A 23,736-nucleotide genomic window follows, 5' to 3' on the forward strand; every position below is an offset into this window, starting at 1 on the left:
CATAGAATAACGAGCCAATATTTTTGGCCTTGTTAATCAAGTAATTAGTATTCTATCATGCTATTCTATCTTATGATGGTCAACAATGCCAAGGGTATTGAAGACTCTTAAGATTATATGGGTCCCTTTTAATATGGAGAAGAAGCACTCTATCCATAACACTTCTAGTACGTCAAAGTGATCTATTAAATCATTCTCGTTGAAAAGTAGTTAACAAGATCTATCTCGTCAAAGTGATCTATCTCAATGTGTCTAATTTAACAAGATCGAATAACTGACAAGTTAAACCTTTCAAAAAAAAAAAAAAAAAAAAAAAGGTAAAATGTTTTTAATACTCCGTATAAATAAACCAAGTTAAGTCAAGAGTTAAAAGTGAATATCAAGTAAGATGCAAGTCAAGTAAGCTGAGCAAACTCCTTGCTCCGTGATCAACAAGTTTGAAGGGGTCTGGCTAATGATATCTTAATTGCAGTTTCATGACTAGAAATTACGAAGAAGTAGCAATATGAAGTTGGTTAGTTGTTGAAGCTCAGGTCTCCGGACTAATCACCAAAAAGTTGAAGCTCAACCTACAAATAAAAAATAAAAAATAAACAAAAAAATCCTTTTTGACTTATGAGTTATGAGTCATTATGATTTATGACCGTAAAAAACACGTCTAAAGGCCCAATATAACCACAAGAAGCTTTCTTAATTGACGTGAATTTTGGTCCTTGCAAAACTCTAATATAAAATATTAACCTTTTTAACTAGTGGATAGCATGAAGAACTAGTGAAATACTACGAATTGATCACCTTAGTTTTCTCATAATTCGTATTGACAAACATTTGTTTCTCATTAAGCTACATGGAATATAAACCAACTGAAAATAAAAGTATAATTTAGAAATGTAATACTAGCATATACATTTGTCGAAAATAAAAGTAGTAGTGTACTTCTAGAAGTGTATAGAAGTATATTGACAAACGGATGTTGAACCACATCAATGTGTTACAGTGTTACACTGTTATTAGCATATAAATGCTTCGTATTTTGAATATTACACTTAAAAAACGAAAAATTAAAAGAATAAAAATTATTGTAACTGACATTAAAAAGGTTTTGGTGGGATTTTGAATTTATTTATCAGCTTCAACGTAAAAGTGCAACCCACGTATTATTACGTACAATTTACAGTAACAAATTAGACCTTTTACAAGGAAGTTCACAAATTACAGTATCTAAGTGTTACATACAACGAACAAGTGTGAAGTGAAGTCATTTATTACAAAACTTAATTACTCGTATTTAATTATTTTGTAACTTAGAGAATATAACCATAGTACATGAGGTCAATCAGGTAGTAGAGCATACCACATTACCACATACAGCACCTGCTCTTTGGTATTCTATAGCAGCAGGAGGAGTTCATTGGAAAATCCAAAAATTGATTTCTGAGAGATCTCAGTTAAGCGAAATTAATTTATACTGTTCAACTGTACTCTTTATAGCTTGTTCAACCGGTAGTCTCTCCATGCTTGATGCCCCATAAAATCCGTGAACTCCCTTGGTTCTCTTCAGTATGAACTCTGCTTCTTTAGGGCCTGATATGGGACCTGCAAGGTTTAAACTGCTTGAGTTAGCTAACTTGATATACTCACTGCGACACTGCCTAAACTTAAACTGCAAGTCTATCATTCAAGATGGGAGTAACAAGAGTAACTGGCAAACTCTTTTAGAAAAAAGAAACTTACAAATTGACAATGGTAAAGAATTTGACAGTCACATTTATATCAGTTTAGACTCTTTAGAGCACAACCAGGTAGTTTGAAAGTCACAAAAATGTATTAGGCTTTAGTTTGTTTTATCCTATAGAAATGTACAGAGAGAGTAATTTCACGGTGACAAGTTAGCGATATAAGTTAATTGTATTTGTAGCTAAGGGATAATAGCAGAAGTCAGGAAGCTTAGCACAGTCCTACATCTCTTACTGTCAAGGAGATCTCATAATAGCTATATGCAGAGTTCCTACTATCTTTTGGCTGAACTAAACTTTTGGGCAAGCACAAACAATCCTGGGTTCCAGAACGGTAAATTTTTCCTACATTTAAGTGTTTAGTATATTAATTAACATCTTTAAACATTAGCTTGAAAGACCCTCCCTCTTCAAAATTAGCTATTTACACTAAAATTCCACCTATAGTACTACTATACTGCATATGGTCAAAAGGCAGTTTCTCTGCACAATCGTAATGACCTTAAAGTCCCTAATACAGAGAGCAATTAGCAGAAATAAAAGCTGAAACTCAAAGTCAACAGAATTCAGAAGTCGTCAATTTATTTACCTCCATGACAGAGCACTATAACATCTGGCCTGATCTTGTGTGCAGCATCTGCAATTGCTTGAACACGAATCACACAATCATCTAGAGAAACAGCAGTTGTTGCACCTATTGATCCAGAAGTTGTAAGTCCCATGTGTGCCACAATTATATCAGCACCAGCTTTTGCCATTCCTACAGACTCATCTTCATTAAATGCATATGGAGTTGTTAGAAAGCCCATTTTGTGTGCCTTGTTGATCATCTCAATTTCCAAGCTGGTCATAGAAATGGTACAGACAGAAAGTTAGAGATAGTAATGGGCAATAAGCTAGGCAAGGATGAGCATATAAAATAGAATTAACATGAGATTACCCATATCCCATTCCCGTTTCCTCCAGGTTCTTCCTGAAATTACCATCAAAGAGGCCCACAGTTGGAAAGTTTTGCACCCCACAAAATCCAATTGCCTCTAGTTGCTTAAGAAAATGGTTCATACTGCGGAAAGGGTCAGTGCCACATACTCCAGCAAGAATTGGTACATTTTTCACCACCTGCATAACATGTTATTTCTTTTGAGGGCCAATTGCTAGTTTCACTTTTGAATTAGGCACCAAGATTGAATCATAGTAGCTTTAAAAGATGGCATTTCTTTCCCTCAGACAAAGACTCCAAAAGCTAAAGTATCCTAGGGTAGTCTTTAATTAGGTTTACACACAAAATATAATATATAACACGACTAAAAGGAAACTTAAGGATGAACTGCCAGCTAGCACACCCTGGGGGGGTGGGGGGAGGGGGAGGGGGAGGAGGAAATTGATCTGCAAGAGGTCGTAACTTACTGGCAAAACTTCATTGGCCATTTCAAGAACTACTGCATTAGCATCAGCAAAAGGCAACAGCCCGGCTAACGAGCCCCTTCCAGCCATCCGAAATCTTCCTGAGTTGTATATGACAATCAAATCAACACCACCTGCTTCCTCAAATTTAGCTGATATCCCTGTCCCAGCACCAGCACCAATTATTGGAGTGCCTTTGCTTATTTGATGAGTGAATGTCTGCAGTATCATCTGCCTTTTATGCAAAGTGTCTGCAAAGGTCATAGAAGTTATTACTATTCTAAGCATATTAATATAATCAATGTCAAATCTGGAAAATGGAACCATAAATGCATAAGATGTGCAAACTTGCTATAGTGCAGAATTGAAAAGTCCAAAATTTCTATGAAATATTCCTATACACAAGAAAGGAAAATATGCTTCTTAAACAGATTGTACTCACCAATGTATTTTTAGGTCTACAAGATACATGAATTATGGCTTCATTTTAATTACTTTTCACTACATGATAGCCCAAAAGCAGGATTCAAATGATAGAACAAACTAAATGTCATAATTTATCACAAATAAATCATGCTATACCCAGTTCTATTCATATCAAAGTGGAATTAACAAGTATTCTTGTGCACACAGAATAGTGGCACCTATAGACATAGAAAGTGATACTAAGGGAAAACACTGCAGATTATAAGATACTGAGTGTTTTAAACAAGAATTTTCACATTATTCATAATTTATATCATAGAAAATTGGACAGCAAAAAGAAATGTCAGAAACATAGATAGATTACAGTCACATTGATAATTAGCTAGCTTCATTTTCGGCTCAAACTCATAACTTCATGTTGCTGGTTGCCTTCACTATAATTACATGATAAAATTCAAAGTTAGCAAACTTATGTATCTCTTTTATAGCAATTTTTAATTTTAACTATCCATCAATCTGGAACTGGCACTAAATTTTGCACTCTGATGCACTCTTACAACTTAACAGAACATAAATCAGACTTTCAACTGAATTTATAGTACAACATTAAGAGAATAAATAAGATTGTTAGTCCCTATTTAGTTATTACCAAGAATTGAAATTGCTTTTCAGCATTATTGCAAAAATCAGATCAATGGACTATGAGCAGCAATAAGTGTCATATTATGATATGACTAGGTCTGGCTAGTGCCTATCAATATATTATCCTTGCATTAACATCTGAAATGTCATCAGAACATTAGGTGCCAGGCAGGTAATTCAGTCGTTAGGAACAATTTGTCGTCACATATTGTTATGATTACTAATGCCATCGTAAACCAATTATTTGAATCTACCATTGCTAAAGATTCCAAATCCTCAAACTAAACAAATTTATATCTATCGAGTATGTGAAGATAAAGTAAGAACCTTTGTTTGCGTCAGGGAATTCACTCAAGCTGTAATCTAAAGATGGATAACTAGATGAGTCTGCTTCAGATTTCACATCTTCACTAAGATCTTGATTGCGTCCATTAGCTGAAAGTTTTTTCGAATGTGAATTTGGTGCACTCTTGCTACTGATCTCTAGAAATGCATCAACTAATGCAGTTGCAAACTCTGGATCATTGATATGATGAGGATATTTTTTTACCTATTAATCAGAGAAATAGTAGTCAAGTTATGCAATTGGAATGTAGATTTAATAGCTTTCTCATAATCACAAGAAACTAAGAACTATAAGATAGCTGTTTAACCACAGAACCTTCCGATCCTCATTAGTCTGAATCAACCTCTGAAGTTCACTTAGTAGGGTGCCAGTTGCTTCAGGATCATAAAAAGGCTTTTCGGGTGCATCCAGAGCAGAGATACCTTTTTCTGGCAAGCAGACACAAAATTTTGATGTTGCTTTGTTCAGTTTACCCGAAATAAATTCCGCAATTTTTTTGTTTTCATCTGGTGTGGTCCGCATTAGTGTCACCTGTGCATGATTACAAATAAATGTTACCTGTGATTAAGCCTCAAAATGTCCTACAAAAAGCCACCAAATAATCAATTTTAACCCTAAGTGATAGAAGATTAGAAGTTGTTTCTAAAAAGCCTTCTTTTTCTTTTTTTTTTTTTTTTTTTTTTTTTGAGGTATGAGATAGAAATGCAGAGCAGAGCACATAACTACACTTAGGATAAAGATTGAGACACTATTAACATCGCAGAACTGTAATATGATTTTGCAAGTAAGTACACCAATAACAGTTGAACAAAAACCAATTGCTTGACCAATATTGTACAAAACCTGACGATTTGAGGATTACCTGCTCATTGTGCACATAAATCTTTCTATCCTGAAACTTGGAAGGTATGCTGTCCTTCACACCAAAATTAACCATATCCAAGGCTCCGACACTAAGGACATAGGGGATCTTCTTCTCTATGATAGCATCAAAGCGAGAGCTGTCACATGCCATGACACCACCGACTACATAATCAGCAACTTCTGTTGTAGTGATATCCAACACTCCCTACTCATTAGTATCAGAAAGAAATAATAGTTCGTGAAAAAAGAAACCAAAGTAGTAGTTGAGAATGTGATGAACTAAAAGCAAACATGACAAGTTCATTCCCAGTCTTCAAGTATCTAATCTGATAATGATGATTAAATTATGTAACAATATCAAATGATCTTGTGAAGGACATGTATGGAATAAGAAATGACCAAAATTTTTAAAATCTAATAAAAACAGCCAAGTCAGTGCAAATAATTACATACAGCAAAGCAGTACACTTGAATGAACATGTAGCACATAAGACATGAATAATAAGGTTATCTTTGCAACAAATTAAACATGCCGTTCTGAGATTGTACCATAATGAGAAAATTACCTGTATTAGACCACCTTTAACAAGATCCTCCATTGCCTTGCCCCCCACCCCAGTTGCATGGAACACCAAAGATTCATAACCTTCCTCAAGCAACCTGTTCTTAAGAGCATCCACACAGGGGGTGGTGACACCAAACATAGTAATTCCAACAGTTGGTTTTTCCTCAACACTAGCAGAGTTAGATGACCGCTGTAAGCTTCCAAGAACCATTCCTGCGAATGCAGCTCCAGCATTCGACAAAATAACCCTGCTCACTCGATTGATTCCACATATATCAACCACAGATGGAATCAATACCAAATCTGACGTACCAATGTAAGGCTGAGTTTGACCACTTGCTACAGTGGAAACAATGAATTTCGGCACCCCAACAGGGAGACTTCTAAAAGCAGAAGACAGTAAAGAAGTTCCTCCAGTGCCTCCAAGACCAATAGCTCCCACAACTACATGATCCTCATAAGCTTTCTTTATAAATTGTTCAAGAGCTTTACTCATTATCTTCACTGCTCTGCCTCGATCATCAGGAAGCAAATAATCTTGGTTTCCAGGACCAAGATAAGAAGATAGTACATCCTTTCTCGGAACAAAATGAAAGTCTTCCAAACTCTGGATCACCTTCGGACCCGAGGAAACATCAACCAGAGTGACCTGAACCTGATTAAAAGCATACATGAACCAGTGTTAATATTTAACTTGTATCCAATTTGCAACAGATTTTAATCTATTCTACCATTTTGTATAATCAGAATAAAAGCATACATCAGCTAGAGTGACCTGAATATGATAAAAAGGCACACATGAACTAGTATAAGAGACAACTTTATATCCAATTTGTAACAGTCTGAATTTCTGAAATATAGTAATCTAATCAAAGAGCACTTCAAACACAGGTTCAAAATTGCGCTGTTTTCCAAAAACTCCACAAGTAACACAAAATTAAGCCGAGATTTATATGATAATAAGTCAGCACAATGTCTCTCATGACCGATTTACAATTGTTAGCTTATAAAACCAAGTTATACTTACATTATAGTGAGTAGTGATACATCCACAACCTGACATAAGACTTGTTTATTTCACCAAAATGAAGTTCAACTACATTCAAGTAAAATCAAATAAGGGTCAACCAGATATTTTAAAACTAAAAAAAATTGAAACAAGCTCTAATAAATTCTTTTAAGATCTTGTCCAAGTTTGTTCATCAAGTGGTAAAATCGCTAATGTTAGCAGCTTTACCTATGAACAGTGCAAAATGACGCACAATCAAGTGCAATTTATGCTTATTTGGTGCATTTGGACCTCTACAAATGAGCAAAAAAAATTAAAAATTTAGCCTTAGTGTACCAAGCTAATTTAAAATTTTCCCACCACATAATTGCTTATTTTTCCAAGAATTGTCTAATAGAATACTTTTTCATGGACAAATCAATTTTCTTTTTTTTTTTATGCAATGGACAAATCAATTTTCACAATCCCTAAAAATAGTAGATTATATATATCTGCACAAATCAGAAAAAGAAAAACAAATTGCAAAATCAGAGACATAATTTACAAAATTTAAATGCTAACCAATCACAAATTCGAACAACTAAGCTCGGCATTTAATGACTAACATATATACGATCATTAAATAAAAAATGCAGAGATAAAAAATAAAAAAAAATACCCATCAAACCTGAGAATGAGAGGAATTGGGAGAAAAAGATTTGAAGTGGGAAGCAACAGATTGACATAAAAAGCGGAGTTCTTCAAGCTTTGTATCAGCAGTGCCTACACAAAACACTGTATTTTTTGGCAACCCCATTTTTTATTTGAGTTCTTGCTTTGGATTTCTGGCAACCCAGAAACAAGATGAAAGATAATGTAAGTACAAAGTTTCTTTTTTTAATAATTTTTTCTAGTGTAATTGTTGGTTGAATTTTAGAGAAATTGGATTGGATTTGGAGGCTAGTCAATTATGATCGTAATCGTATAATTTCCCAGGTTGTGTCTTGTTTGTTAGAATTAGAGCTGTTCATGGGCGGGGCGGCCCACTAAGCCCGCCAAACCGGTCCGCAAAAAAAACGGGCTTGGACAACCTTTTTAAAAAAAATTGGTTTTTTGGGCGGGCTAGGCCCGGCCAGTTAATATAAATGGGTGGGTATGGACAAGAAAATATGTGTCGTGGACTAGCCCGTCCGGCCCGTTTATAATAATTTAATAATAATAATAACAATAATAATAATTTAATAATTTTATTTAGTTAGTGTTATATCTAATAATAAAAATAATACTTTGTGTATTTAAGAAAATAAAATAATAAATACAAAGAGACTATAATAAACTACTTCCTCCGTTAATGGTTATTTGCAACAAAGGAATATTTTATATCTCACAAATAATACCCCTTTGTTGCAAATAACCATTAACGGAGGAAGTATAAGCTTTTATTGGTTACAATTATTTATTTTAATTTTATATTATGACATACTTTGTGTGTTTTTAATTTCTATTATCATTATTTGTGAATAAAATAATTTAAGACGACCCTACCAAAATAATTTTAGCACATGTAAATAATAAATAGATAATTAGTGTTATAAAATAAAACAAAAATTTAAGGCCCGTTAATTAGCCCGCGGGCAAGCCCGGCCCGTTTAGTAAGCGAGCATGGACAAAGTATCAAGCTCGCATAAAAGGGTTTGGGCTTGATACATGAAGCCCGTTGGACAAAAAAATAAACATAAGCCCGGCCCGCTACCCGCCCAAGCCCGCAAATGATCACCTCTAGTTAGAATATCGTGACCTCGGCTAAGTCGTCACATCAATACATCACCCATTCACCTAGACGTACTCGTCAACTCTCGCCTGGTCGGGCGGTCAAAAAGTCCGTACTCGTCAACTCTCGCGCCCGGTCGGGCGGTCCTTCGCCCGGTCGGGCAAAAAATGTCAATTTTTCACTCTTGCTCTCGCGCCCGGTCGGGCGGTCCTTCGCCCGGTAGGGCCCGAGGCAATGTTTGGTACGAGAGACTCCTTCTCTTTTTTCCAAATTTGACTAACTCTTTTCTTTCTAACCTGTACAACTCAATAAACTCATCAAACTCTCTCCTCTCATAAGAAAAAGAAAGAAGACTAAAAAATAAATAAATAAATAAAAAATAAAAATAAATAAATAAATAAAATAAATAAATAAGAAAAATATGGGTTGCCTCCCGCAAAGCGCTGGTTTATATAGGTCCCGCACGACCCTCTTACCACATGTCGAGAAGTTAAGCCCCTTGGCCTATCGCCTGGTCGGGTGTTTCTTCACCCGGTTGAGCGATTTTTGAACCACGACTCGGCTTCCTAACACGCCCTGTAAGGCGCCAATTCACCCTATTGGGTGGATCCTCATTGGCTTGAACTGGTGGTTCTTTGCTTTTGTTCGATTGAGAACCTTTTTTGACCGTTGGTTGCCTCGATTTATCACTTTGTTGAGCTATTACAACACGGTATGGTGGAACTCTCACTATAGGCTCAGTTTCCGCAAGTTGTGTATTTATTCCCACCTTCTCATCTTCAAAACCAAGACCTTCACAGTATAAAGCTTTCTCTATCGCGTCCACTTCCTCTTTCCATCGGTTAGTTGTACCTGTAGAAGATGCAACACACGATACCGCCTCCAAGGGATCTTTAACAAAAGCTTGGGGCTTATTAGAACAATTACCAACCACATCAATTTTATAACACTTCTCCTCTAGCATGGGGCTTTTAGGGGTATTATTCAAATTAAAAACAATTTTATCATCCCCTACTGATAGTGTCAATTTACCACATTTTACATCAATAATTGCTCCTGCAGTATTAAGGAAGGGTCTACCCAAAATGATTGGGGTTTGCAAATCCTCAGACATATCAAGAACAACAAAATCCACAGGTATATAAAATTTACCTACTCTAACAGGGACGTCTTCTAATATGCCTATGGGGTATTTAGAAGAACGATCGGCCATTTGCAGAGTAATATTAGTAGACATTAATTTACCCATTTTTAGCTTTAAACACACAGATAATGGCATGACACTAACACCAGCGCCCAAATCACACAATGCATTATCAATCATTAAATTGCCAATATGACAAGGGATAGAAAAACTACCGGGATCTTTTAGTTTGGGTAGAGATTTATTTTGTAGTACGGCACTGCATTCAGCAGTAAAAGCAACAGTCTCAACCTCACTAATAGACCTTTTCCTAGTCAATATTTCTTTCATGAATTTTGCATATGCAGGTATTTGTGTGATTAATTCTGTAAAGGGAACTGTTACCTGCAAATCCTTCACCATGTCAAGGAACTTACCAAACTGCTTATCCACCTTGGTTTTCAAATGTCGATTTGGGAATGGTAGTTTGATAATTGGTTGTTGCACATCATTACTCCTGTCTTGAGTTACAACCTTCCCTGGAGTTTTACCCTGCAATGTAACATCAGAAATATTAGTACTACCCTTTAGCCCTGCAGGGCTAGGATTAATATCCCTTGGTATAAAGGAATCAGGATTAACAATTTCTGTTGAAACAGGTTCATCTTCTTTGGGCATAGGAGGCCCATCATAGTGTGAACCACTCCTGAGAGTAATTGCAAACGCCTGATCTGTGGGTTGTACTGGTTGCGATGGTAGGGCTCCTTGTGGGCGAACCTGAAGAGCAGCGGCTAACTGTGCAATTTGAGTGTCTATGACCTTATTGTGGGCTACAATCAAGTCAATTTGTGAGTCTCTACTCTCCATATGCTTCTACATACTAGTTAACATTGCTCTAATTTCTGATAAAGCTGGGTCAGAAGGTGGTGGAGGAGTTTGTGGTTGGTTTTTCTGGCTAGTATTGGGATGGTAATATTTCTGCTGCGGTGGTGGTGCTAGTTGTTGTGGAGGTGGAGGTGTGAGATTTTGCACATTAGTACTCCTGTAGGAAAGATAATGATGGTTCCGATACCCAGGATTATAGGTGTTGGAGTATGGGTTATTTTGCTTGATGGACTGAAAAGCGTTAACCTGCTCCATGGAACTCCTACACTCTAGTTCCCAATGACCTACAATTCCACAATTTTCACAGAAAGCATCATTAGCATTATTATCAATTGCAGAAACATTAGCTATTTTAGAATTAGCAGTAGTAAGGTTATCCAATTTCTGACAAATAGAGGTTAATTGAGATTGCAAAAAGGATACAGAGTCGACGTGGTGTTTTCCTTTGTTTGCAAAACCTCTAGGATTCCCATATTGGGAATTATGAATCGCCATATCTTCGATCACCTGACCTGCATCATCAACATTGAGGTTCATAAACCTCCCATTAGCTGCAGAATCCAAAATTGCTCAGAAGAATTTCCGATCCCATTGTAGAAAGCTTGTATCAACTGCCACTGTGCTAAGTTATGGTGAGGGCACTCTCTCTGCAGGTCTTTAAATCTCTCCCAAGCCTCATATAGTGCTTCATCTGGCTCTTGGGCGAAATTCTGTATTGCGCTTCTCAATAGAGCTGTTTTCTCTGCAGGGTAATACTTGTTATAAAAATTCAAAACAAGAGTCTCCCAATTAGTAATGCCAAGTGCAGTTCTATTTAAACCATTAAACCATAGTTTAGCTTTTCCACATAAAGAGAAAGGAAAGAGAATCTCCCTTATTTGGTCTTGCGTGACCCCAGCTTGCCTTATAGTGTTACAATATTGACAGTAGTCAGCAATGTGTAGATTTGGGTCTTCACCCTTAGCTCCACTAAATTGCTTCCTTTTTATCATCGTGATGAACTGGGGCTTGATCTTGAATTGAACTCCCTCGAGATCTGGCGTAGGAGAAAGGTGGGGAAAATGCGCCAAAGATGGCTGAGAATAGTCGCTGAGCTTTTTAGGTGGAATTTCTCCCATCTCTAATTCTGATTCTGAAGAAGTGTCTGGATCACTAGAATCAGATGAAGGGTCTCTAGGAATTTCACCACCAGAACTCACCAGTATTTGCCTGTATAAATTCTTTTGCCTATGGAAAGAGCGCTCGATCTCAGGATCGAATGGAATGTAGCCTGATCTGGAACACCTGGGCATAAACAAAGAACTAAACAACAAATATGAGAACTGTCCCAAAGAACTTATGTTCTCCAGGACGAAGGAAAATAATCTAGACTACAAAAACAATCAGAAATAAAAATAAAACCGTTTCCCCGGCAACGGCGCCAAATTTTGACAGGCTAAAGTCGTATCACCTAATCAAAAGTAATTACCTAAGTCCTCTAACTAAAGTAGATAGGGAAGTAGGGTCGAATCCACAGGGAAACTAGTCTTTCTATTCCTAATTAATTAATAGCAATCTAAATTATTAGTAACAATTTGTTGTGATTTAAAGATTATACTACGAAGAATATAAGTAGGGAGAATAAAATAGGAGGAATCAATGAATTAAAAACCTAGGGCATAGGTTCACCAATAAATAATACTCCAGGGTAAAACATAATAGTCAATCATCAATTAACCAGATTATAAAGGGCTTTCGCTACGTATTACAATCACAGAATTATTCTACCGGTATTAAATCTCATCTCTCGAATCTCGACTTAACCATTTATAGATTAACCTGCCTATTGAAACTAGACCTAAACATCAATTCTCATCTCTCGAATCTCGAATCAATGTTGTCAAACTCATGCATAAGAGATCAGGCCTAATCTAGTCACAGAGCATTAAATCAATCAATAGGAAATTAATATAGCATTGATAATTAACAACAATAAATTACCCCTTCATATTATTTATGGATCCCCATAAACCCTAGAAAGAGAACTACTCACACATAATTAAATCTAAACTAATCAAAGCAATAAAATAAGACATGGCCGAAAGAATAAAATAAATAACCGAGATTAAGAGAAAAGAAGTCGTTACCAAAGTAATCGGAATAAAGAGTTGAGTAAAGAACAAAGTATAAAGTGTAGAGAGAGGAAATAAGCTTAAGTAGAGAGAGGAAGTCTAGAGAAAGAATTACAAAAGTAAAGAGAGAATAAGGAAGTGTAAAAAAGAATACTAAACTTGCTTAACCAAAACATATTTATAATAAGCAAGATTCCTAAACTAAAACAAACTAAACGATGCTTAAAAGATCTATCAGAGGCACACGCCCGACCGGGCGCCACACCGCCCGACCGGGCGCGCCTTTTTGATCGGGCGAAGGGCTGCTGCGAAATAAGTCTTCTTTGCCCGATCAGGCGCGCCTTTGGGCGGACCATTTGGCCGCTTGTACTCCTCGTTCAGGCTCGTAACTTGGCCCAAACCAAATATCCTCTTTGTGGCTTTAATCATTCGGTCCAAATGCCTCGTCTTCACACAAGTCGAGCCCTTATTCACCGGTTTGATTACTCTAACCGATCTTGGGCTACGAAAGATGGCTGATCTAACTTGGCGCGCCTTTTTGATCGGGCGAAGGGCTGCTGCGAAATAAGTCTTCTTTGCCCGATCAGGCGCGCCTTCGGGCGGACCATTTGGCCGCTTGGACTCCTCGTTCAGGCTCGTAACTTGGCCCAAACCAAATATCCTCTTTGTGGCTTTAATCATTCGGTCCAAATGCCTCGTCTTCACACAAGTCGAGCCCTTATTCACCGGTTTGATTACTCTAACCGACCTTGGGCTACGAAAGATGGCTGTGCTCCTCCAATGCTCGTAGTTGCTCCATAAAATCCCAGGAAAGTACTCCAAAGGTGCAATTCCCTACAAAACTCAACCAAAACTACGAAAACACTAGAAAACACATATTAGTAATAAAAGTGGCTCTAAAGAGCCAAAAACACTACTAATAATGACCAAGGGACGGGGGTAAAATACTACATAAACTAGACATGTCACACACCTTAATGGTCTATTATTAAACTTTGAAAATGTTGTCTAGGTCAGCCGCTGACATATCTCTCGTAATAAGTTAAGTATAACATAGGTTTTTAAACTACAAAGTAAATTACAATATCATGATATCTTAGTTATGTACTACCTCTATTTATATTATTTGTAATTTTGAAATATTTTATATCTAGCTGAAAATACGAAAAGTCTTTTTATTGTAGAAGACGACAAAATAAGTAAAACTTTGATGCGAAAGCTAAGGTATCATACTTTGGCTTAGACCGACTAACTAATGGTTGGTGAGAGACATCATAACTTACTCTTAGGATAGATGATTTTTCACCTCTTGTAAAATTGCCACAATCTCTTATTGTGAATTTGTGATATAGTCTCATATTACCTAAGTTGTTTAATAAAATCAATTGTAACTTGCATTATGCCATGTTAGTAATGGAACACTTAAAAGAACTCATGTATACAACCTTCCTACAAGGCTACAACCTACCATATACAAAACTTTCATCTACAACAAAACATGTATATTCACGAATTTGCCAATAATAGATGAATTGATTTTAGCTCAAAGAACTATATCATGTGTCAAGAAAAAAAAAAAAAAAAACAGGCTTCCAAACAAGGAGGCCCAATACTTTTGAAGTGGGTTGTTTTACTTGTTTCCAATACGTCAACATCTATAGAAATTGTGTATGAGGAACACTCAGGGAGGATGTAGGAGAAGGAGGAATGAACCATGGAGGATCATCCTTTAAAAATGTTTTCCAATGCTATTTGATATATTACCTCCGTTACACATTATTTACAACGATTAGACATTTTTCCTCTCTACTTTATGTCAAATCGTTGCAAATAATGTGAAACGAAGGTAGTACATGTGTTAGATGTATAGTGGATTAGTGGTGAATGAAGTTCTTAGAAATAGATATCAATATACGAATATTTAACTTCTGCTAGTAAAATTTACGAAGGAATTTACAAAAATCATATCAAAACGCCCTTCAATTTAACCTTATTACTACCTCCGTTAACCATTATCTGCAACTTTGGGGAGAGGAACGGACTCCAATGCAAAACTTCTTAATGATGTTTAACACAAAGTAAGGGTATGTCATTAATAGTTAATCAAAAAAAAAATTAAAAAAAAAATGTGAAAGAACAATCCTGCGCTTCAGCCACCGAAACCCACCGACAGAACCACCACCTCCACGAACACACACCTTTTCCCATATCGACGACCACCCTCCAAAACCCACCCACCAAAACCCACCCACGAAAACCCACCCACGAAAACCACCTGCGAAAACAACCTGCGAAAACCCACCTACGAAATCCCACCATCGAAAACCACCCACGAAGAACGAACACCCATCGAAATCCACCCACCAAAAACGACCACCCCACCAGAAACTTAACCCACAACTCGAACCCAGAATTACGACCCACCCCAATTCGAACCCAAAACCACCAAAGAAACCGCCACACCCACCGAATACCATATCTTCTTCGTCGTCTTCTTCTTCGTCGCCTTCTTCTTCGTGATACCAGATCTTGATTGAGTTTGAAGGAGGAGGGAGAAAGGTAATGGGGAAGATGAATTGGGTGAAAAATTAGAGTATGAATGTGGAGAAATTGGATAATTTTGAACTAGTATGGTTGATTTTAATGAGTTATTGGGGGAGATGAATTAAATTTGATAGATTTAGTTAGATTAATTAGGTTAGATTAGTAATTGATTAATTATGTTTTTAAAAATGTAATTGATGTTATAAAGTTTTAAGTAAGGGTATTTTTGTAATTTTGTTAATTTTTTTTTACTAAATATGAAAAGGTTTGGAAATGTTGCACATAATTTTTAGCGTCCATTTTTAGTAAAAGTTGCAGATAATGGTTAACGGAGGTAGTACAAAACTTACAAAAAGGAAGACAGCATATCATATACAAAGTACAATCAATTTCAACTCTCATCATAAAATCTTTAGAATCCAATTTAGGCCTTAACTTTTAAAATTTATTCTTTTTGGGGAGTTTTCCGCAATATGATATGCTTGTCACCCACCTACATAACACATATATTCACGATACTTTTTGAAAGAGAATAAAGTCATGTACCCATTGCCTGACTAACTAGCACTATGGGGTCTGCCGAGCATGTAGAACCACTAGTGTAGTCAACACTAAATTAGCAATGCCACTTAAAACTGTATTTTAAAGGCCTAAATGCCTAATGCATACATACTTTATTCAATTTATCAACTTTTGAAAATCGAAAAATAGCAAATCATACTTCTAATCCCAAAAAAAAAAAAAAAAAAAAAAAAAAAACATATAGGGTGCTAAATGAACATTTGACCTTCAAAATATTATGAACCTAAAATAAAATAAATACTGAATTTACGTATTGGTTTCATATATCATATCAAGCCATGAAAGTTGGCTAGGGATTCATCTTTTAAACCTTGAGTTCATAAAATTGAATTTTCATCACCCATGATTCCATGAATGACTACTCTTTATCCTTCCATGTCACTAGGTTTGGCAAGAGTTCTTCTAGATCAATAATTTAGTAGCCATTATTATGTGCTTATTGGAAAATATTTTCTGATATGTGATTTGATCTCATATATCTCTAACAAAATCCTAGAGTCATTATTTCACCATTCTTAATCACCACCTTTTCATTGATTAGCCCTTAATCATACAAGATGTAGCAAAAAAAAATTAATTATTGCAACACACCATATACAGTATATATGTTAGAAATATCCAGAATAATGTTACAAAAGACAAATTCCATATGATTAAAGTAGTGATCATAAGGGTAGAGACCAACCAATGATTAAATTAGTACTACCTGATTAATTAAAAATACATTCCACTTTTAATTGCCCCTCTTTGAGCGGTAATCATGTGTGTTACACTGCTGCTCATGGATAATGACAAACTCAAATTATACCAAAATTGTCCAAAACCCTAATGTTTATTTTTAGGCAATTATTTTTTTCCCCCTACATATGACATAACAAAATGTCATGCATAGTTCTTAAATTTAGCATTATTTTTTACTTTTTACAAAGTACTGTATGTTTGTTTAAGTCCTATTTATCCTCTGTACATTTTCCTTTTAAAAATAAAAGTAATTAAAATGAGTATGCAAACAAATTGAAACACGGAAAAGCGAATGAAATGAAATCAGTGTGTATAGATTAGAAAACAACCACGAGTCCACTATTATAAGAAGAATTTCAATTGTACTACCTTTGAATCTAATAATTAACTCACCATAAACATAATTATGTCACCCAAAAAAAAAAAAAAAAAAAAAAAAGAGTGAAGCTCACTACAATCATCAAACCTTGAACCACTTGTAAATATTCTCTAGCATCTAACCATTGAGTTACCAACGGAGATTATCAATAATAATGCTAGCTTATTTTTTATATTCTAAAATTGATATAAGGCTCTATTAACTTTTCAATCACTTTTGTATACACCCGGTTTTCAGTAATTTACTGTACATCGAGTTCACTTTTGTCAAATTTAGTGTCACTTTTGTCAAATTTATCAATGAAGCATAATTAACTCTTATATATGTCAGAGTAACTTTTGTGCGTTTTAGTCACTACAACATAAACGAGCAAAAGCGACGGTCAAATGCAACGGTTAAATCTAGTGTAATTGTTTGATGCAACGGTCTAATGCAACAGGTGAAGCTAATGCAATGGAATTTTTGCCTAATGCAATGGTTTTAAATTAACCGTTGCAGTAGCTCTTCAAATGCGACGAATTTCCAGCTTATTGCAACGGTTGTATAATGACTGTTGCTTGGTATCACTTATTATCACGCATGTGCGCGGTGAACTACTGATGATATGTTAACTTTTCTAACTTTATCGAAAATTCTAATCTCAAAAATAGACAACCCTTGTCTCTTTTTTTTGGGGCTCTCCTCCATTGAAGCTCGCATCTTTCCTCCATTGAAGCCCGCAACTCTCTATCGGTCTCTCCTCTAGTGATTTCTTACACTCTCTATTCTTCTATGAAGCTTTCACTCTTTGCATTCTCTCTCCTCCATTGAAGTGTGAATTCTTCATTGTACTACTCGCAGTCTATATCCTCCGTTGAAGCACCTTTACGAGCTTTCTTTTCATTTGAAACAACATTTGAGGTAATATTTTCAAACATTGAATATCAATTTCGTCATCTAGGGTTTATCGCTAATTAGTTGCGTCATTATATTCAATCTAGGGTTTAAAGTTTGATTTGAAGTACGATTAATAAACTGCTCTTGTTTAGCTTGTTTCAATTCTAATTTGTTTCTTTGTTTTGATTTGTTCATTTTTACTCAAGAAATTCAGAAAAATGGTGATAATTTTGGAAATTTGAAATATTGAACTTAATCAGTTTAATTCTAATTTTGTGGGGTTTATTGGATTTTTTTTTTCTGGGTTTATGATATTTGTTCAATTGTTGATTACAAAACATTTGATGGGTAGGGATTTGGTAATTGATACTCTCATCAATTGGGTCATTCATCGTCATCTTTTCTACAAGATGTAATTTTTTCTCCTATCTCAAATCAATTTTGATCTGAATTCTTGTAAACTATGTAGGCACTGATTATTTTGAAAAAAAAAAGTACTGATTCATCAAGTACAGTAGGAAGGGGAAGCCCATGTTTTGCCCATTAAGACTTTCCACGGTGCCTATTCTTCTTTTCCCCCAGTTTTTCTCTATTTTGATTAGTGACTCATGTTTGGTCATTAATATGTGGTTATATTTCTTGAATCATATTTATCTAAATTTTACTTATTGTAGTATAATTTTTACTTGAAATACTTATAGCACTAATGGTATGATTACAACGTCATCTTACAGTGAAATTAATTGCTCAAATCATCAAGGTATGCATCTACCATACTATCTTCTAGTGTGGGAGATATTTATTTTCACAATCATGTTATAAATGCTTGTGTGTTATGTACTCTGTCTCTCCACTTCAACTGATAATTATTACCAGATAGTCGTTAGCTTATGCATATTGTCCAATCCAATCTCAATGCTTTATTCATTAGTTTCTCAAACTTTTACGATGCTAACTTTGTTTATTACCTTACACTCCTTACCACCTAAAAAATTCATAATAGAAATGTCTTTCTATTAGCTTGGCTAGATAGATGAATGGGCAAAGCTTGAACATAACACATCAATTCCTAGATGAGAAATGATTGAATAGTATTAAAAGAAAATCCCCAAGCAAAACAATGCTCTGTTAAATATTGCATGCTTATGGAATTTTGTTTGTATTTTGCGTAGTATAAAGAGTTCTATTTGTATCTGCGTATACTTTGTTATTCCTGATTTATATGAAAATTGTTTTCAGGTACACTCCCATATCTGTTCTTGATTCCAAAGGATACTTTGATATACTGATCAAGGTCCGTCAACTTTTATTGTAGACTTATTTCCACATTTTATATTTTAGTTGTTAGCTAACCACTATGTTTGGTCAAAGCCAGATATATCCAGAAAGTATGATGAGCTAGCATTTTGCAAAACTCAAACCTAGTGATGTTGTAGAAGTGAAAGGGTAAGCTCCTCTACCATTTTATTTAGTGACGGTTAGGATTTTTGATCAAGTTGCTTTTTTGAATTCTTGTACAGACCCATTGAGAAACTTAGTATACTCCCATTATGCAGAAACACATTGGCATGGTAAGAAACAAGGCCTCTTACCTTTTAATTAGTTCCTATTTTTATATGAATTATTTTTATGAGATGAAAAGAACTAGGCCTCTAATCATACCTTTTAATTTGCATAAAAGATTAGTTCTCTAATAGCCTAATATAAATGTTCTTGGTGCGTAGGAGGATTGAATAAATTGTGTTTAGGTGATAACGTATTTACAATCTATGTTTAAAGAGAAGCTTCATATGCTATTTGTCTATGAGAGTTTGGTTGTTGTGTTGGGCTAAAGAATTTGTTTAGCCATACAGTATGCTTATCATTTCCTCTCAATTTTAATTTAATGTTGCTATAAATATTATTTATTACTCGTATTTGTTTTATTTATTATGTAGTCTATGATGATAATATTCCTATTTTTTTTATTTTTTTTTTTTATATAGGCACATGATGAATCACAATGAGTAGAGCAGAGGAAAATTGACATGATTATTGTGACACTCTTGATCGAGGATTGTCAAACTCGTACTTTTTAGTTTTAAGTTACTTTTTTTTACGGTAGTTTTAAATTACTCAATGAACTTGTTGAAGGTAGATATATTAGAAGATATGATGCATTGTAAAGAAATGTATTTTGGCTTAGGAATTATTTCAATGTAGCATTAATTGCATAATTATAGAATATAATTAAATTAAATACTATATTTTTTTAATCAAAATGAAATGACTGTTATTCAATTTTGATTACATCATTTGTATATTGAAGTTAATAATAATAATAATAATAATAATAATAATAATGATAATAATAATAATAATAATAATAATAATAAGCTGATGCAACGGTCCCAATAATAATAATAATAATAATAATAATAATAATAAGAGGCTGATGCAACGGTCCCAACAAAGGCAATGGACGTTGCATTTGATATAAATATGAATTGCATCAACTCTACTGCAACGGTCTATGAGATTTATGATGACCGTTGCATTAGCTATATAAGACTGTTGCATTAGGCTTTAATGCAACGGTTCATGATAGATAGTATATGACCGTTGCATTAGGTAAAAAGACCGTAGCATTAAACCTAGTGCAACGGCCGCAAATGCTACGGTCCATCAACCGTTGCAGTAGGCTTATAGCAAAGGTTTTTTGCCTTATTACAATGGTTTTTAGGGATTGCATTTGCTCGTTTATGTAGTAGTGAGTGTAACTTTTGCGCCTTTTATTGTCACTTTATAATGGATGTTCAGTAATTTACTGAACATCCGTTTTATTTAAAAGTTTGTGCTAACTTTTAAGCCCTGTGCAGTTGCTCACCCTGCACACCCTAAGGGTTGGGCCTGATAAACATTGAACTAGTTAATTAGTTTTCATCCTAGTTAGGGCCTATTCTCATTGACCGAACCCAGCTGAACTGAACTAAACTAAACTGAACTGAACTCAGCTGAATTGAACTCAACTGAACTGAACTTAGCTGAATTGAACTCAACTGAACTGAACTCAGCTGAATTGAACTCAACTGAACTGAATTGAACTGAACTCAGCTAAATTGAACTGAACTGAACTGAATTGAATTGAACTGAATATTTTATAAGAGAAGGAAATTAGGAGCTGAACTGAATTGAATTGAACTGAACTGAATTTCAACGTAAGAGAACAGGCCCTTAATATATATATATGAAATAAATTAGATTATAGCTGAATTGAAATTATTTCCATTAGTGTTTTCATTGTAAAGTATGGTTAGTTTTATATTCTAAATAGTTCATCAAGTTTCAAGTGATTCCAACCTAATGAATTACACAATTATGAACAAGAAGTAAGAAATGGTGGCCAATCACCACAAAAATGCAAGTCCATCTTTCCTAAAGAAATATATAGTTAATATTCCTAGTCCATCTAATTAATCAAGTTATATTATTGATGATTATTGGGAACTTCCAATTTGACTTTTGATTATGCTATCTCCGTCTTGATTATTTTCATGCACCGTGCAGGAGTGCACCACATAAAAAATACATAGTATATATAAAATAAATTAAATATTTTCTACTCTACACTTGTATTGCTATTTTAGTGGCTAAAGTCTAATGGAACAGCCTAATATGGGTAATTAAAGGTGAAGTTCTGTTATGTAACAAAGACGAGCACTAATAACTACGGAGTACTAACTAGTCCTAGCTTAGTGTGCTAGGTACTCGTCCAATGTCACGTCGTAACTTGGCAATTTATACAGTCCTAATCCTAGACTCCTAGCCATATCATCATCATACGATAAAAGAAAGAAGTGTTGCATAACAAAATGAAAAATTGAGTGCTACTTGTTTATCTTATCAACTTAAATTGTGTGATATTCCAAAGATTATCTCTTTAAAATTATCTAAAAATTTTCTCTCTTTCTATCATAAGAATTTCTCCTAGACACGCACCTCTTTTTGTAGTATAATGTAGCAAATTAAATAACTTTGTGCGTCGAGTTAAATATTTAAGACGCAACACGAAGACTATATACAATATGTGACTATATATATAAAGTAATAATTATAAAGATAATAAGGAAATTCAAACGGTCATTTCATTTTACAGTTTCGTCCAATAAATTTGTGTTTAGCGAATTTATCTAAATCCATTGTGTTGAAAACTAATAAATTATATAATTCTACATGGTATTCATTCCTTTCACAAGTGTCTTTTCACCATGAAACTTAAGTTCCTTATCAGTGGATTGGATTACCAAAATTAAACCTTATCCAAATATCCACTATACAAGTACCATAATTTGATTGTGCATTTGTGCATACACCGGATGTAGATGATGGAAAATGTTCTATCCTAATAATTTATTATTAAGAAAATTTAATTCAGACTAATTAAATTAATATAACGAATCTAAAATGGAGTAGTCTATATTGTTGTCAGTCTTAAATTTAGCATGTGTTTTAGCATGAATTTCTCTCATCTTAACATACAAAAAATGATAAACTTATAAGAACTTAGGGTATGTTCATATTTAATTACCTAATTTCAGTTCAGTTCAGCTTCAATCAGTTAAGTTCAGTTCAGTTCATTTCAGCTCCAATCAGTTCAGTCCAGTCAGCTCCTAATTTTTCTTCTCTCATAAAATATTCATTTCAGCTTATTAGTTCAGTTTAATTCAGCTCCAATCAGTTCAGTTCAGTAAATGTAAACAGGCCCTTATTGTATCTATACATGGTGAATTGAACTAGGTCGATTTATCGATCTCTCATTGATTAGTATACCTTGATTATTTTTTAGGTAAGTGAGATGACCTAGTTAATCATATCATCTTTATTCTTTTTTTTTTTTTCCGAGGGGGGGGAGCGGGGGTGGTTATTCAGATTCCCTTTGAGGACAAAGATTCATAGATAAGTCATGGAAATTACATGTTAGATGTCAGTGATGTCATAATAGCAAATATTCTGCTTGACTGGGTAGGGGCCAAAGTGCCTGGCTAATGAACTATTGGAGTATTGATTGGGATTGGGAATTTGGGATGATAATATCGAGATAATACTTCTTCCATTCAAAACATTGTTGCGTTTATTGTTTTATTCGCTATCTAATGCATTAGTTTTGACTAATATGTTTAACTATTTGTTTGTTTAGAATATACCAAGTATAAAGTTAATATTTTGAAAATATAATATTAAAACAATTCTAATAAAATTTAATTTATTACTTCCTTCGTTCTATTAATATTGCAACAATGGACTTTTTGCACTATTCATCACTCTTGTTTGACCATATAATATAGATTTATACGTTAAGCAAAATATAGTCATGTGGGATCTTATTGGATTCGTCTCATAAAATACTTTCACAATATCAACTTTTTATAATTTTTACTCTTACACAATTATAGAAATTTAGCATATAAAATGTGCTTTGGGATGCGTAATTTCCTCCTTGTTGCAATATTAATAGAACGGAGGAAGTATATCTTTTGTGATGTATTAGTAATAGTTGACTATCAAAGTTTTTTAACATCTAATCGTATATATAAGAATACATGCAATCATTGTTTTAGAGTAGACGAAAAATATCACTACTAGTCGCTTATGGTGGTAGACTTTCGTTGATAACTTGAGAGCTAGCTAGGTAATGCCCCGGGCCCTTGTTCAATTGCCCACTCAATCTACTATTGATAGCCTTAATCAAGTGGCTTAGGAGACGTGTCTTACCC

At 34.6% G+C, this 23,736-nt stretch overlaps 1 protein-coding gene, 1 long non-coding RNA gene and 1 other non-coding gene across 4 annotated transcripts; 2 read left to right on the forward strand and 1 right to left on the reverse strand.

Moving 5' to 3' along the window:
• Window positions 1-1,086: 1,086 nt before the first annotated feature.
• LOC145601008 (toMV susceptible protein tm-1(GCR26)-like) lies at window positions 1,087-7,930 on the reverse strand. Of its 2 annotated transcripts, none has more exons than XM_081656908.1 (9): window positions 7,660-7,930; window positions 5,985-6,638; window positions 5,417-5,623; window positions 4,870-5,085; window positions 4,536-4,758; window positions 3,144-3,391; window positions 2,677-2,855; window positions 2,326-2,579; window positions 1,087-1,596 (listed from the first exon to the last, which is right to left on the reverse strand). In XM_081656908.1, the coding sequence occupies exons 1-9, from the start codon at window positions 7,786-7,788 to the stop codon at window positions 1,445-1,447; spliced, it is 2,262 nt and encodes a 753-aa protein (XP_081513034.1). In that variant the 5' UTR covers window positions 7,789-7,930; the 3' UTR covers window positions 1,087-1,444. The 2 variants fall into 2 exon arrangements, with proteins under 2 accessions (XP_081513034.1, XP_081513035.1); XM_081656909.1 differs by lacking the exon at window positions 7,660-7,930 and adding an exon at window positions 7,011-7,061.
• A 3,444-nt stretch (window positions 7,931-11,374) lies between these two features.
• On the forward strand, window positions 11,375-11,481 carry LOC145603302 (small nucleolar RNA R71). The gene has a single exon (XR_014104819.1). It is a non-coding gene; the product is annotated as a small nucleolar RNA R71 (small nucleolar RNA).
• Window positions 11,482-17,782: 6,301 nt separating this feature from the next.
• Window positions 17,783-20,263, forward strand: LOC145603109 (uncharacterized). The gene is made up of 5 exons (XR_014104688.1): window positions 17,783-18,007; window positions 19,223-19,277; window positions 19,359-19,429; window positions 19,504-19,554; window positions 19,969-20,263. It is a non-coding gene; the product is annotated as an uncharacterized LOC145603109 (long non-coding RNA).
• Window positions 20,264-23,736: the final 3,473 nt, after the last annotated feature.

The sequence above is a fragment of the Chenopodium album genome, chromosome 21 (genome assembly GCF_948465745.1).
Source record: "Chenopodium album chromosome 21, dcCheAlbu1.1, whole genome shotgun sequence".
Lineage (NCBI taxonomy): Eukaryota > Viridiplantae > Streptophyta > Magnoliopsida > Caryophyllales > Amaranthaceae > Chenopodium > Chenopodium album.

Bases quoted from the DNA above. Each gene is read 5' to 3' on its own strand.
- LOC145601008 (XM_081656908.1), bottom strand. From the start codon at position 7,788: ATGGGGTTGCCAAAAAATACAGTGTTTTGTGTAGGCACTGCTGATACA. The intron at 5,086-5,416 runs GTAATCCTCAAA...AATCATGCACAG, and splicing joins TTTATGTGCACAATGAGCAG to GTGACACTAATGCGGACCAC. The intron at 3,392-4,535 runs GTTCTTACTTTA...TGACCTTTGCAG, and splicing joins ATTCCCTGACGCAAACAAAG to ACACTTTGCATAAAAGGCAG.